Raw genomic sequence first — 12,533 nt, forward strand, 5'->3', positions numbered from 1 at the left:
TAAGAGAGTGTGTGTTCTCTCTTTGGAAACACAGTGAATGAGTTGTACACCACAAAATATTATAGTGGAATTCTTTTCATCTTGCCCGTGGTTTTTACCCTAATAATTTTTAGGGGTTTTCCATGTAAATCTCGGTGTCCAGTTTATTTTTTATTTTCGGGTTTTATTATCTCAAATTCCGCACGTGGGAACAACAGGTTTGTGACAGGAAAAGTATCATCTTACCTCTTGGAATGCAAATACGTTCAAAATCTATCCTCAAGTTTCATCCTACAATGTTCAATGCACTATGTCTAATCTCCAGGAAGAGATGCTATGGTTGAAACATTAATTTATACCTTTACAAAAGAAGCTGAAAATTACATACAAAAGAAATGATGCTTACAATGTGCAAGGTGTAGAATTGATTTTAACGATTGCATATTGATATCTATCGAATTTGAACCCATGCATATAAAGATCATGTATAATTTCAAGTTTGACATGGTATTGAACTGGAGAATTTCTTTTTCCATGTAGGCAACGAAATTAGTGAAATTAAATGCTTTCATCCTGGCATCGTGTTATTGGATATAAACTTCTTCGGTTTTTAACCTTTTTTTATCGCTATTGCAGCTATGAAAAAATCACAAACAATTGTTTCACAGGATCATGATCTAGTAAATTCAGCGAGCAACGGTATGATGTCAACAAAACCATTTTCCAATTGCAATCAAGAAGGGTCAAAGTTGTCTTCATTTGTTAACTGATATAGCAGGTCAAGCTGAAAAATCTGATATGATCTTAGGAACGGATGCAAAAACAAAGAAAGGAATGATTCTCCCATTTCAACCATTAACCATGAATTTCCATAATGTCAATTACTTTGTTGATATGCCCAAGGTACCAGTTTTTGTGCAACTTGGTCCTATGAACGTTCTATGCTTCCAATACCATATTATGATATACCTGCTGATTTCAAGGAAATGAGCTCACAAGGTGTGCCAGAAACAAGGTTGCAATTGTTATCCAATGTCAGTGGAGTATTCTCACCTGGTGTTCTTACTGCATTAGTTGGGTCAAGTGGGGCAGGGAAGACCACATTGATGGATGTACTTGCTGGTAGGAAGACAAGTGGGTATGTAGAGGGAGAGATTAAAATATCTGGTTACCTTAAGGAACAAAAAACATTTGCTAGAATATCAGGATATGTTGAACAAAGCGACATACATTCTCCTCAGTTGACAGTTCATGAATCTCTCTGGTTTTCCTCATTTCTTAGGCTTCCAAAGGAAGTGAATGAAGAACAAAGACGAGTGAGATACTATGGAATTTCATGAATTATTTTTCAATTACACTTGGCTAATATTTTTGTTTCAACACCTGAACACAAGAACAATTCATTTTTCAGGAGTTTGTTGAAGAGGTAATGCAATTAGTAGAACTTGACTCTTTAAGACATGCCTTGGTAGGCTTGCCAGGGAATACTGGCTTATCCACAGAACAAAGAAAACGCTTGACAATTGCAGTGGAGCTTGTCGCAAATCCGTCAATCATTTTTATGGATGAACCTACATCTGGTCTTGATGCACGAGCAGCAGCCATTGTCATGCGAACAGTACGTAATACTGTTGATACTGGAAGAACAGTTGTTTGTACCATTCATCAGCCGAGTATTGAGATATTTGAAACCTTTGATGAGGTTAGATATCTGAGAACTAAAATTTGAGTACACTAGTTAGATGCTAGTTAACTGATGGTTGTTAAATATTGCAGCTACTTTTAATGAAGCGAGGGGGAAGAGTGATATATGGTGGAAAGCTAGGTGAGAAATCACAAACCATGATAGACTATTTTCAGGTAAAACACTATGTATTATAAAACAGCCTGAATTTGGCTAAAACACGTCGATAAATTTCTTAGAAGCTAAAAAAACTTTTCAAAATATTTTGTCATATCCAGTAGTGCAGAGAATTTGACGGGTTACATTTAAATTTTTTTATTCATAATTTATATTATTTTAACTTTCTTTTCTTACCCAGGAGATTAGTGGAATTCCCCCAATACCAAACGGTTACAATCCTGCGACTTGGATGCTTGAGATAAGCACGCCTTTTGTCGAAGAAAGGATTACAAAAGATTTTGCGGTGATTTACTGTAATTCCCAGCAGTACAGGTAATGTTATTCAATGCCATTAAGTCCCCATGAAAAGGTTTTCGTGATTGATTATTGTCATGGACTTATTAAGAAAATTTCAGTCATAGTTTCCTTCTAATTTGATCTAGGGATGTTGAAGCTTCCATTCAGAGATTTAGCATTCCACCTGAACAATCAGAGCCCCTGAAATTTAGCTCCACATATTCTAAAGATGCAATTTCTCAATTTAGTATATGCCTTTGGAAGCAAAATCTTGTGTATTGGCGAAGCCCAATGTACAATGTTGTGAGATTGGTCTTTACGACAGTAAGCGCAATTATCATTGGCACTATATTTTGGGATGTAGGCTCAAAAAGGTAATCTCACGTGTGATACTCTTTTAATATCTTTTCTGTATGATAATTTTTCCATGCATTAATATCTTACATATGCGGTACTATTTTACTATATTTTATGTTCGCTAATTTTTCCAGGTAGTAATATGATATCTGTAGTTTTGTGTTATTCATCGCTCAATAATCAACCTACTAGATATCTTCAAGTGACTCCAAAAAGATCAAGGGTGAATTTTAAATTCCTAATTAAATTTACATCATATTCGACAATAATTGAATTCAAGCTACTAGATCAGAATACATATCCTCACCACTTGGTTCCAAACGATTTAGTGCTCCAAACTTTTGCAAGCTTTTGGTAATTAAACTGATAAACAAACTCATTTCAATTTAAACACACTGAATGTAATACTGAAAACAGTAAGTCCAGTTACTGATTGTAGCTAGAATGCCTCGAGGAGCTAAAACAAAATCTGGTTCTTAAGTACCTCCAAAAGCTGACCATTCCTTGGCTCCAAGAGTTTTATCCAAGACTAACCTTGCCTAAATTATAAGATACAAGTTTCGTGGAGAGTGTATAGGGTTTTGTAGGCCAAGCTTTGAAGTGGTGTGGTAGCTCGGGTTTTATAGGTGCAGAAAACTAAGTGGTGCCCTCCTTTTTTAACCTGCCATAAAGCTCCATTGATCCACAAAATTATGGCAGCTGTGATTCTTCATCGTCGCCATCTTTGAGTTTCTTGAAATTTGAAACTGAAAGAAACTGGAGGGTGGAGGGATAGGATTGTCTCTCAGGTTTCACAAAATTAATAACATGACCTCTAGAACAAAGTTCAAGATTTATGCTTAAAGTATGTTCGTTTGTTACCTGTAAGATTACTAAAGGATTATTTTTGTTTTCCATGCATGGAATCTCAATTGAACTATACTACAATTTTTCAAGTGATTGTACAGGGATTCGACTCAAAACTTATTTGTCGTATTGGGAGCGCTTTATTCTTCTGTTCTGTTTCTTGGGGTCAACAATGCTTCTTCAGTACAACCAGTAGTATCCATAGAGAGAACAGTTTTCTACCGAGAAAAAGCTGCTGGAATGTACTCTCCATTTCCTTATGCATTTGCCCAGGTTAGTATTCTGTTAACTGATTTATTTGCATAATAAGGTGGCTGCTACGACCACGAAATTTTTTAAGAGAAAATAACAAAATGTAATCTAACTTTTGATAGAAAATGTAACAAAAAATGAGTGCTCAACCATTACAATAGCTAAACTCTCCCCTTACCCCTCTCACAAGACTTTGTAGCTTGGCCTTTTTTCTCGCCCACAATTTCATTCGAATTTTCTTCTCTTTCTCTATCAGTCGCTCTATAATTTGAATCGAAACAATAAAAACTATACAACATGTTTGTGAATGGTTCTGATTTTTTGTGTTTTCATTGTCTTCAAAGGTATGAAGAAAATAATTCAGTATTTCTAATTGCTGCAAATTATTCTGGCTCTAGGGCCTGTCCTTGATATGGTGCAAGGATCTGGATATAATTATCTTCAAATTTTGTTTGATGATATTGTGTTGACATACCAATTTAATATCTCGCTTCAGGGCCTTGTGGAAATTCCATACATTTTGGTCCAAACGATATCATATGGAATCATTACATACTTCTTGATCAACTTTGAGAGGACAGCTGGTACAGTTAGTTTGATGTTCCTGACTTTCTTCTCAATATTTTTCTCTCCTCCGTGCAGAATTCATTATGTTTATTTTTTCTCCCATCATCACATCGTGGGATTTTTAAAGGAATAAATTTTTTTATTGGGACATCAACATATTAATTTAGTTTTTATTAGAGCACAAAAAATATCTCTATCTATTTACGTAATTGGAACTCGTTATCAGAAAGCAATCAGTGTTGAATTGTCACTTACTTATTGGCAGGCAAATTTTTCCTGTATCTCCTGTTTATGCTTCTTACATTCACATATTTCACCTTCTACGGAATGATGGTCGTTGGTCTTACTCCCACTCAAAACTTGGCTTCCGTCATTTCCTCGGCCTTTTATTCATTATGGAATCTTCTCTCAGGATTCCTGGTTCCAAAACCTGTGAGTATTTTTCCATGACTGATTTTATCTATATAATTAATTACTTTTTGTATCCATGTTGATTGGGTCTAAAAAGTATTTTGATAATCTTGTTGTACACATTTTTTTTTATCATTATATGTTAAATGCCAAGAAAAACGGTACGGGCATGGGTGCCTGCCGGAAATTATAACGGCATATAATCTTTTTGACACATCAAGGGCAAGAGAGGCGAAACAATAAGGGTGAATAAAGTAATTGACTAATTTCGATATTCAATGTAGCCATGTGTGTGTTCAATAGCATTTAGGTAAATAAATTTGTATCTCGACTTCTTCAGTTTCTTTGTAGTTTACATGAGACGTAACATTAGTTATTACAAAGATTCATCTGCGATTGTATCATGAAGTCTTTCTCCGTCCCTTTCGACATCTGGATGAAAAGAGTAGCAAACAAGGAAATGTAAAAGTCCTATTTTAGATAAATTTGGTGCTTTACACTGAAGAAAGGGAACATGCAAGTTCTGATATAATATGAAATTACATATTGATAGATAACACTTCGAACTTAATTATTATTAGAAAACAAGTATTATGTTCAACTTTAATTCTAATCGAATTATCTTGATGCAGCAAATTCCTGGATGGTGGATATGGTTCTATTATGTCTGTCCGATTGCTTGGACTTTACGAGGTATAATAACATCCCAACTGGGTGATGTTGAGACAATGGTTATAGGACCTGGATTCGAAGGTTCGGTGAAGGACTTCATTGAAGCACGGTTTGGCTATGGTCCAGGGATGTTTGGAGTTACAGTAGTAGTGCTCGTTGGATTTATCCTTTTCTTCTTTTCGGTGTTTGCAATCTCTCTCAAAGTTCTCAATTTTCAGAAACGATGATTTTTTTACTTGAAGTAGCAGCCTGCATTCCCTGTAAACTACACAAATACATCCTCTTTTGTCCTGATAATAATACCAAAATTGTTGATCAGTGTTGGCAATATTGACACTTTCGACCATTTCCAACCATAAGGATTTTACTCGGCAATTTGTCTTTTACAATACATTGTTAAGATTGTCAAACCAAGTGCAATCGTCTCCTAAATAATGTTAGGAGTGTTCAGAGGTCGGTTGGGCCTGTTTGTTTGTTTGTTTTTTTTTTTTCCCTTTCAAATTATTAATATGTAACCCATATTTTAGTTTTTTTTACGTTATGGTTTGGTTATCTAAGATTTGAAAAATAAATTTAATTATATATTATACTAATGATGAATTACATGTAAAATTTTTATATCCAAGTCATCATAAGATTGTCAAACTCAAAACATTCATACTTACTTCCAATCGGATCAAAAGGAGCAAAACTCTTTTTTTCTTTTCAACCTATTGAATTTTTAAAAATAACCATCCGTAAAATTTCATCAACATTTATTTTCCCAAATTTTTAAATAAGTTGAATCGAAACGATCATCTCTAGGATTGATATCTACTTCAACCCAACCTTCTATTTCAATACTTATAACCAAAATATCATTCACATAAGTTTTTATCTGAAAATTTCAACTTACTTGATTTATTTGAGAATAATTTGGTATTTCGCAAAATTTTCGACACCGAGATCACTAAGCTCTTATTGCAACTTTAAGAGTATGTTGATCTATAATATTTTATTCACACACACACACACACACACACACATATATATAATATCTTGGATGACATTTGAAGTTCAAAGCATCGACAACAAGTGCGCAAACTGTTAGTGAAACGTCAACCAATTTTAAAAGTGCGGAAATATATATTTTTTTTAAGCTCGCATTTAAAAAAATACAATTAAAATAATCGTATTTATTTGCCAACAAGAATAACGCAGTTTAAAAATAACTAACGTCATCCAAAATCAACGAAAGCGTAAACGTGTAAAAATTGTAATATCATCAACATATAAAAATGTGCAACTCCTCTCAAAACACGTGAATCAATATGCGGAAAAATAATGGTCCTCGGATCGTGTCACCGCGCATCCCGCCTGCCTACTCAGTCTAACGTAGCAAGGTAGAAAATTGAGCAACATATTCTTCAATGTTTAGCTGACCCTGTTTCAAATTTTCAAATTCTGTCATCTTATCTTCTCGGTACGAAACTGGGAAAAACATTTGATAAAATTCACCTTTGAAGATCTTCCACGTAATCACTGTACTACGCTGTTCTAAGGCTTCCTTGGTTGCAATCCACCAATTCTTTGCGACCTCCTGTAACTGATACCCAATCAGTTTAACTCTACGTTCATCTAGGTACTCAAGTGAATCAAACAATATCTCTATATCATCTATCCAGCTCTCACAATCAACAGTTGTCTCAGTACCCCTTAGAATCGGCGATGTCAATGATTGAAACCTCTTCAACTGTATTTCCATCGGAGTTTCTGACACATCCATAGTTGACTTACTGAAGTTGAGTCTATCATTGGCTGATTTGCCAGTGATGTGAAAGTTACTGATGTTTTCCTCAGATGAAACTCCGAGATTGATTCCAGCCAGGGAGATTGATTTCAGCCTTGACTTGATACCAGGTACTGTTTTAATTTAAAACACCGTACCGAATGATACCGATTGAATTGAAGGATCATAAATATTTTCTTAAACATACTTGCATCATACATACTTGAGCATACATAACATCATTTTGCGTAGAGATATGTTTCAAAGCAAGTGACCCATACATAAATGTGCCTGATCAGACTAAACCACAGTACTGGGCTGACAGAGAAAATCCACTGCCACATACATGAGATCCCTGGTCATACTTTACCAGGTAGATTGGTCCCTGGTCATATTTTACCACTTTCCAATCCTGATCTAAATCCGGTCATACTTTATCGCGGTGGAGTGGTCCTCGGCCACGTTCACCGACTTCCAAACCCGTTCATAATTTGGTCACAAGACATTTAGCATACCTCAAAAACATAAAAAAATATTTTCTTTTGCACGTCGAACATACTTACTTGACGTTGAGGGATTCGTTGGATCTCGTTTGGGGCCACTGCTGCACATACTAACATGAGTTCAAACGCTTATCTTAACCATGCTAATCGTACCCAACACCGATATAATTAAATAACTTATGACTTTCTAGACTTCTTGGGACTTGACCGTGTTTTTGTTCATCATACTAAACCATGGCCTGGAACCCCGAATCAAAACTTGAGGTGAAGTCTAAGTTATTCCCAAAAATGAAGTACACGGACCCCGTGCCCATGTCCGGCTCTGGGCCTGTGTAGGCTCTGTAAAAACGTACCCGAAGAGAAGTAAGGATACGAACCCCGTGTTATGGTGCGTTTGGGGGTCCGTGTAGCCACTGTAGGTTAACACCACGATAGAAAACAAGGGACAGACCTCGTGCCAGGGTCTGTGTACGGATTCGTCTAGCCTCTGTAAAAATCAATCCTGCGGAAATTCTTACACGATGATATTTCTCCCAACTCAAATGAATGGATTAAGAATTGATAGCTCGAGACCCACCCTAGGACGCTATAATATTGACCCCAACCCGTACCAACAATCCAAACCACCCCAATATCGACAAGCACAACAAAACGACACAACCCGACTTTCAACACCATATCAATTCCTACGACTTCTAATACCTCCCAAGCAATTCCCGACTCGAAACGAAACGTCATATGGTGCCTAAACACATCCAACAACATGTCTAAAGGCGGTAGTACTGGCCCGGCGATTCCCAAAGAAGCCTGCAGCAATAAAATTTCAAGAACACATCAAGAACGCATTTTCAAAAACACGCAGTTTGAGCTGTCCCACGAAAACAATCATAACTCACTCATTTCGAATCCAAATATTTTGAATTTTATATCAAATCGAAGGTATCAAAAAGTTATACGTTTCATACGGTGAAATTTTTTCCAGAAAATCGATCGAAAAATCGCAGTAATTGAAATGACATTAAATTTTGAGTTTTAAATCTAAAAACGTTTATAAAAAATCGATCCAACGAATTCCTGCTCAAACTTTGTACATCATAATTGGAATTTCACGCATAATAAACAATAACATGAATAATATTACAAGATCGATGCAAGAATAATAAAATATACATGCCTTTAATCTCTAAAGTTATCGAAACGACGACACCGTAGCGGGAAGGATGCGGGGATTGATCCAGGACGAACGTGGAACGATTTTCTTGCAACGAAATCAACGAAAACTTGCTGGAAAATCAGAGGAAGGGGCGGATGCTCTTGGCAATAAGAACCCTAGGTTTTTACTTAAAAAAATAAAATGGCAGTGAGGTGTGAATATTTGTGTGTGTGTGCAACGTGAGGTGTGTGTGAAAAGGGTGTGTGCGAGCGTGGGTTAAGTAATTAGGGAGAGAAAAATTTGTTTAATTACATAATTATCAAAGTAATTAAAAATACTAACTCCCTACTAACCTCTAATAAAATCTCTTAAATAATAAAAAAATGCACAAGTACTAAATCTTTAAAAGTTTTAAACTTATAAAATCACTAAATAAATAGTTTAGGCTTTAAAATGTTAAAAACTTAATAAATCAATTGAAATGTCCCAATCCTAATTTAAAATAAAATACCACATTTTAAAATTACCAAAATCGTCGCCGGTTTCTTTTCCTCGATTCCGTATCGAATAATCGTCTGAAACGTGGAACTCAATAAAACATTTAACGTGCATCACATAAACATAAATAATTTAAATCAATGCAAATTAAATAGATCATGCATTGCTATAAATCATTTTAAACTTAAATAAACAATTTGACAATTTAATAAATGCATGTATTTTACGTGTACTGAATTTGGGCTCTACACCTTACATCAACCCCATAATAATATTGTAACGTACCGTACTTTTTACTACTTAAAATTTTCAGAAAAATGAAAATTTTCTTAAAAGAGTAATCAAACTTCAATTTCGATAACATAAACCGTACGTCCCAAAAGTAGTTGCAACAAAAGATCAAAAATAAAGTTTGACAAATGTATTTGACATTTCATAAAAACTTAAAAAAAACTTGGGCGGTCCTCGGGTCTAGCCTCCTGCTCAGTCCAAGCAAGCTCCTTGGTCCCCACCCCTAGTCTCCTCAGAATCTACCTCACCTGCATCGATCAAGTCTAGTGAGTCTAAAGACTCAACACGTATAAACTGGAAGTAACGAGTAATACGTAATAAAACCACATGCAACTTTTAAAATAGAACGTACATACTGGAACTTGAACTTGCATAAATAAACTTGAACATACGTACATATATACATAGACGTGCCATAACATGAAACTTTTCTTAAACGTGCTTGCATACTTGTACATACTTGAACATACTTAAACTTCATCATTTTGCGTAGAGGCATGTTTCAAAGCAAGTGACCCATGACATAAATCGCCTGATCAAACTAAACCACAGTACTGGGTTGATAGGGACGAATCCACTGCCACATACATGATATCCCCGTTCATGCTTTAACGGGTGGATTGGTCCCCGTTCATGCTTTAACGTTTTCAATCCTGATCTAAACCCGTTCATGATTTAACGGGGTGGATTGGTCCCTGGTCATGCTTTACCGCTTTTCAATCCCATACATAAATTGGTCACAAGACATTTAGCATACCTCAAAAACTTAAAATATTTTCTTTGCACGTCAAACATACTTACTTGGCGTTGAGGGATTCGTTGGATCTCGCTTGGGGCCACTGCTGCACATAACTCGACTACACAAAACGCCCCAAACATTCTCAAAGAAAAGACGCCCCACACGTAACGCAATACACCCATAAACTCAATTTTTTAACACCAAAATAGTTTTCACGACTACTCGTTCTCCCAAGTGCCTAATGACGCGAAACAAAACGTCAATGACCTTCCCAACATCATTAACCACATACCTAAATGCAGCAGCGATCACCCGTCAATCCCCAACGAAGCCTGCAACCATAAAACTTCAAGAACACATCACTAGCAAATATTTTCGGAAAACGCAGTTTGAGCAGTCCCACGAAAAATGTCATAACTCGCTCAATTTTTATCCAAATATTTTGAATTTTATATCAAATCTAAGATATCAAAAAGTTCTAATATTTTCATGTTGAAAGTTTTCTCAAAATCGCGACCGAAAAATTACAGTTTTTAAAAGAACAGCAAAAACGAGATTTTCAGATCCAGAAACGTTCAAAATGCGATCTAAACAATTTTCGCTCAAACTTTACACTTTCACACATGTATTTTTACGCATAAAAACAACGCAACACATAATATGACATGATCGACGCAGGAAAAATAGAATAAACGTGCCTTTTGATATTGAAATTTACCGAACCGACGATACCGAAGCGGAGACGGAGTGAGGGCTGATCTGGGACAATGGTGGCTCGATTTTCTTTGAAGAAAATACACGAAAATTTGCTGGAAATTGGAGAGGGAGGGGCGGCTGCTATGAACTCAAGGAACCCTAGGTTTTCTTTTAAAAAGATCAAATGATAACAAGAGAAATGTGTGTGTGTTATACGTGTAATGGTGTGTGTAAAAATGTGTGTGTGCGTGTGTTTAGGTGATAATTAGGGAGAGTAATAATTTGCTTAATTATCCGATTAACAACTAATTAAAACACTAATATTCCTCTAACATTTAATAACATCTCTAGATTTAAAATAAAATGTACAAGTGGCAAACATTTAAATTTTAAAGTCATACAGATCACTTAATAATTAAATTAGGCCTTTAACATGCTGAAAATTAATTAAACCTTTTAAAATGCCTCAATCCCAATTTAAAATAAAATACCACGTTTAAAATCGCCAAAATCGTCACCGATCTCTTTTCCTCGATCCCGCATCAAATAATCGCCTGAACATGAAACTCGAGAAAACATTTTAACGTGCATCACATAAGAATAATTAATTTAAAATAATGCAATTTAATAATCATGCATCACTAAAATCATTTTAAATTTAAATAAATGATTTAAAAATTAAATAAATGCATGGGTTATACGTGTACTGATTTTGGGCTCTACAGTTCCTCTCCCACTTATAAAAATTTCGTCATCGAAATTAAATCTTACCAAACAACTCCGGGTAGCGAAACCTCATATCTGTCTCGGTCCCAAGTGGCTTCCTCTACTGATTGATTTAGCCACCGGACTTTGACCAGCTTGGTCACCTTGTTTCGAAGTCTACGCTCCTGTCTGTCTAGGATTTGAACCGGTCTCTCCTCGTATGATAGATCTGGAGCAAGCTGCAACGGCTCATAGCTCAGAACATGCGAAGGATTGGCTAGATACTTCCTCAACATCGAGACATGGAACACATTGTGTACCCCGGCCAGATTCGACGGAAGGGCAACACGATAAGCTAATGTCCCAACTCTGTCAAGAATCTCAAACGGACCAGTGAACCTCGGACTCAGCTTGCCTCTCTTCCCAAATCTCATAACACCTTTCATGGGTGCTATCTTTATAAAAACGTGATCACCTACGGCAAACTCGAGATCTTTTCTCCTCTTATCAGCATAATTCTTTTGACGACTCTGGGCGGTCTTCATTCTGTCTCGAATCTTGACCACCATATCTGCAGTATGATGAACAACATCTGGACCAAGTTCTGCTCTTTCACCGACTTCATCCCAATGAATCGGCGATCTGCACTTCCTTCCATACAATGCCTTGTAGGGAGCCATACCAATAGATGCTTGGAAACTGTTGTTGTAGGTAAACCCCACTAGAGGTAGCTTCGATTCTCAAGTCCCCTGGAAATTGATCATACAGGCTCGCAATAGATCCTCCAAAAATTTGAATCACTCTCTCAGACTGGCCATCTGTCTGCGGGTGAAAAGCTGTACTGAATAGCAACTTCATCCCCATGGCTGCATGCAAACTCTTCCAAAAGGACGATGTAAACCTCGGGTCCCTGTCGAACACAATAGAAACTGGGATTCCGTGCAATCGAATGATCT

The 12,533-nt window shown here is 36.2% G+C and overlaps 1 protein-coding gene across 2 annotated transcripts; it reads left to right on the forward strand.

The window, feature by feature from the left end:
- Positions 1-615: 615 nt before the first annotated feature.
- Positions 616-5,591, forward strand: LOC142531504 (ABC transporter G family member 31-like). Of its 2 annotated transcripts, none has more exons than XM_075637658.1 (11): positions 616-678; positions 758-882; positions 963-1,295; positions 1,391-1,681; positions 1,756-1,839; positions 2,022-2,155; positions 2,266-2,493; positions 3,424-3,595; positions 4,071-4,158; positions 4,407-4,573; positions 5,185-5,591. In XM_075637658.1, exons 1-11 carry the CDS (start codon positions 618-620, stop codon positions 5,449-5,451), a joined length of 1,950 nt encoding a protein of 649 aa, XP_075493773.1. In that variant the 5' UTR covers positions 616-617; the 3' UTR covers positions 5,452-5,591. The 2 variants fall into 2 exon arrangements, with proteins under 2 accessions (XP_075493773.1, XP_075493780.1); XM_075637665.1 differs by having other exon boundaries at positions 788-882.
- Positions 5,592-12,533: the final 6,942 nt, after the last annotated feature.

Source organism: Primulina tabacum, chromosome 2, assembly GCF_025594145.1.
Source record: "Primulina tabacum isolate GXHZ01 chromosome 2, ASM2559414v2, whole genome shotgun sequence".
Classification (NCBI taxonomy): Eukaryota; Viridiplantae; Streptophyta; class Magnoliopsida; order Lamiales; family Gesneriaceae; genus Primulina; species Primulina tabacum.

Bases quoted from the DNA above. Each gene is read 5' to 3' on its own strand.
- LOC142531504 (XM_075637658.1), top strand. From the start codon at position 618: ATGAAAAAATCACAAACAATTGTTTCACAGGATCATGATCTAGTAAAT. The intron at 1,296-1,390 runs GTGAGATACTAT...TTCATTTTTCAG, and splicing joins TGAATGAAGAACAAAGACGA to GAGTTTGTTGAAGAGGTAAT. The intron at 2,156-2,265 runs GTAATGTTATTC...AATTTGATCTAG, and splicing joins TGTAATTCCCAGCAGTACAG to GGATGTTGAAGCTTCCATTC.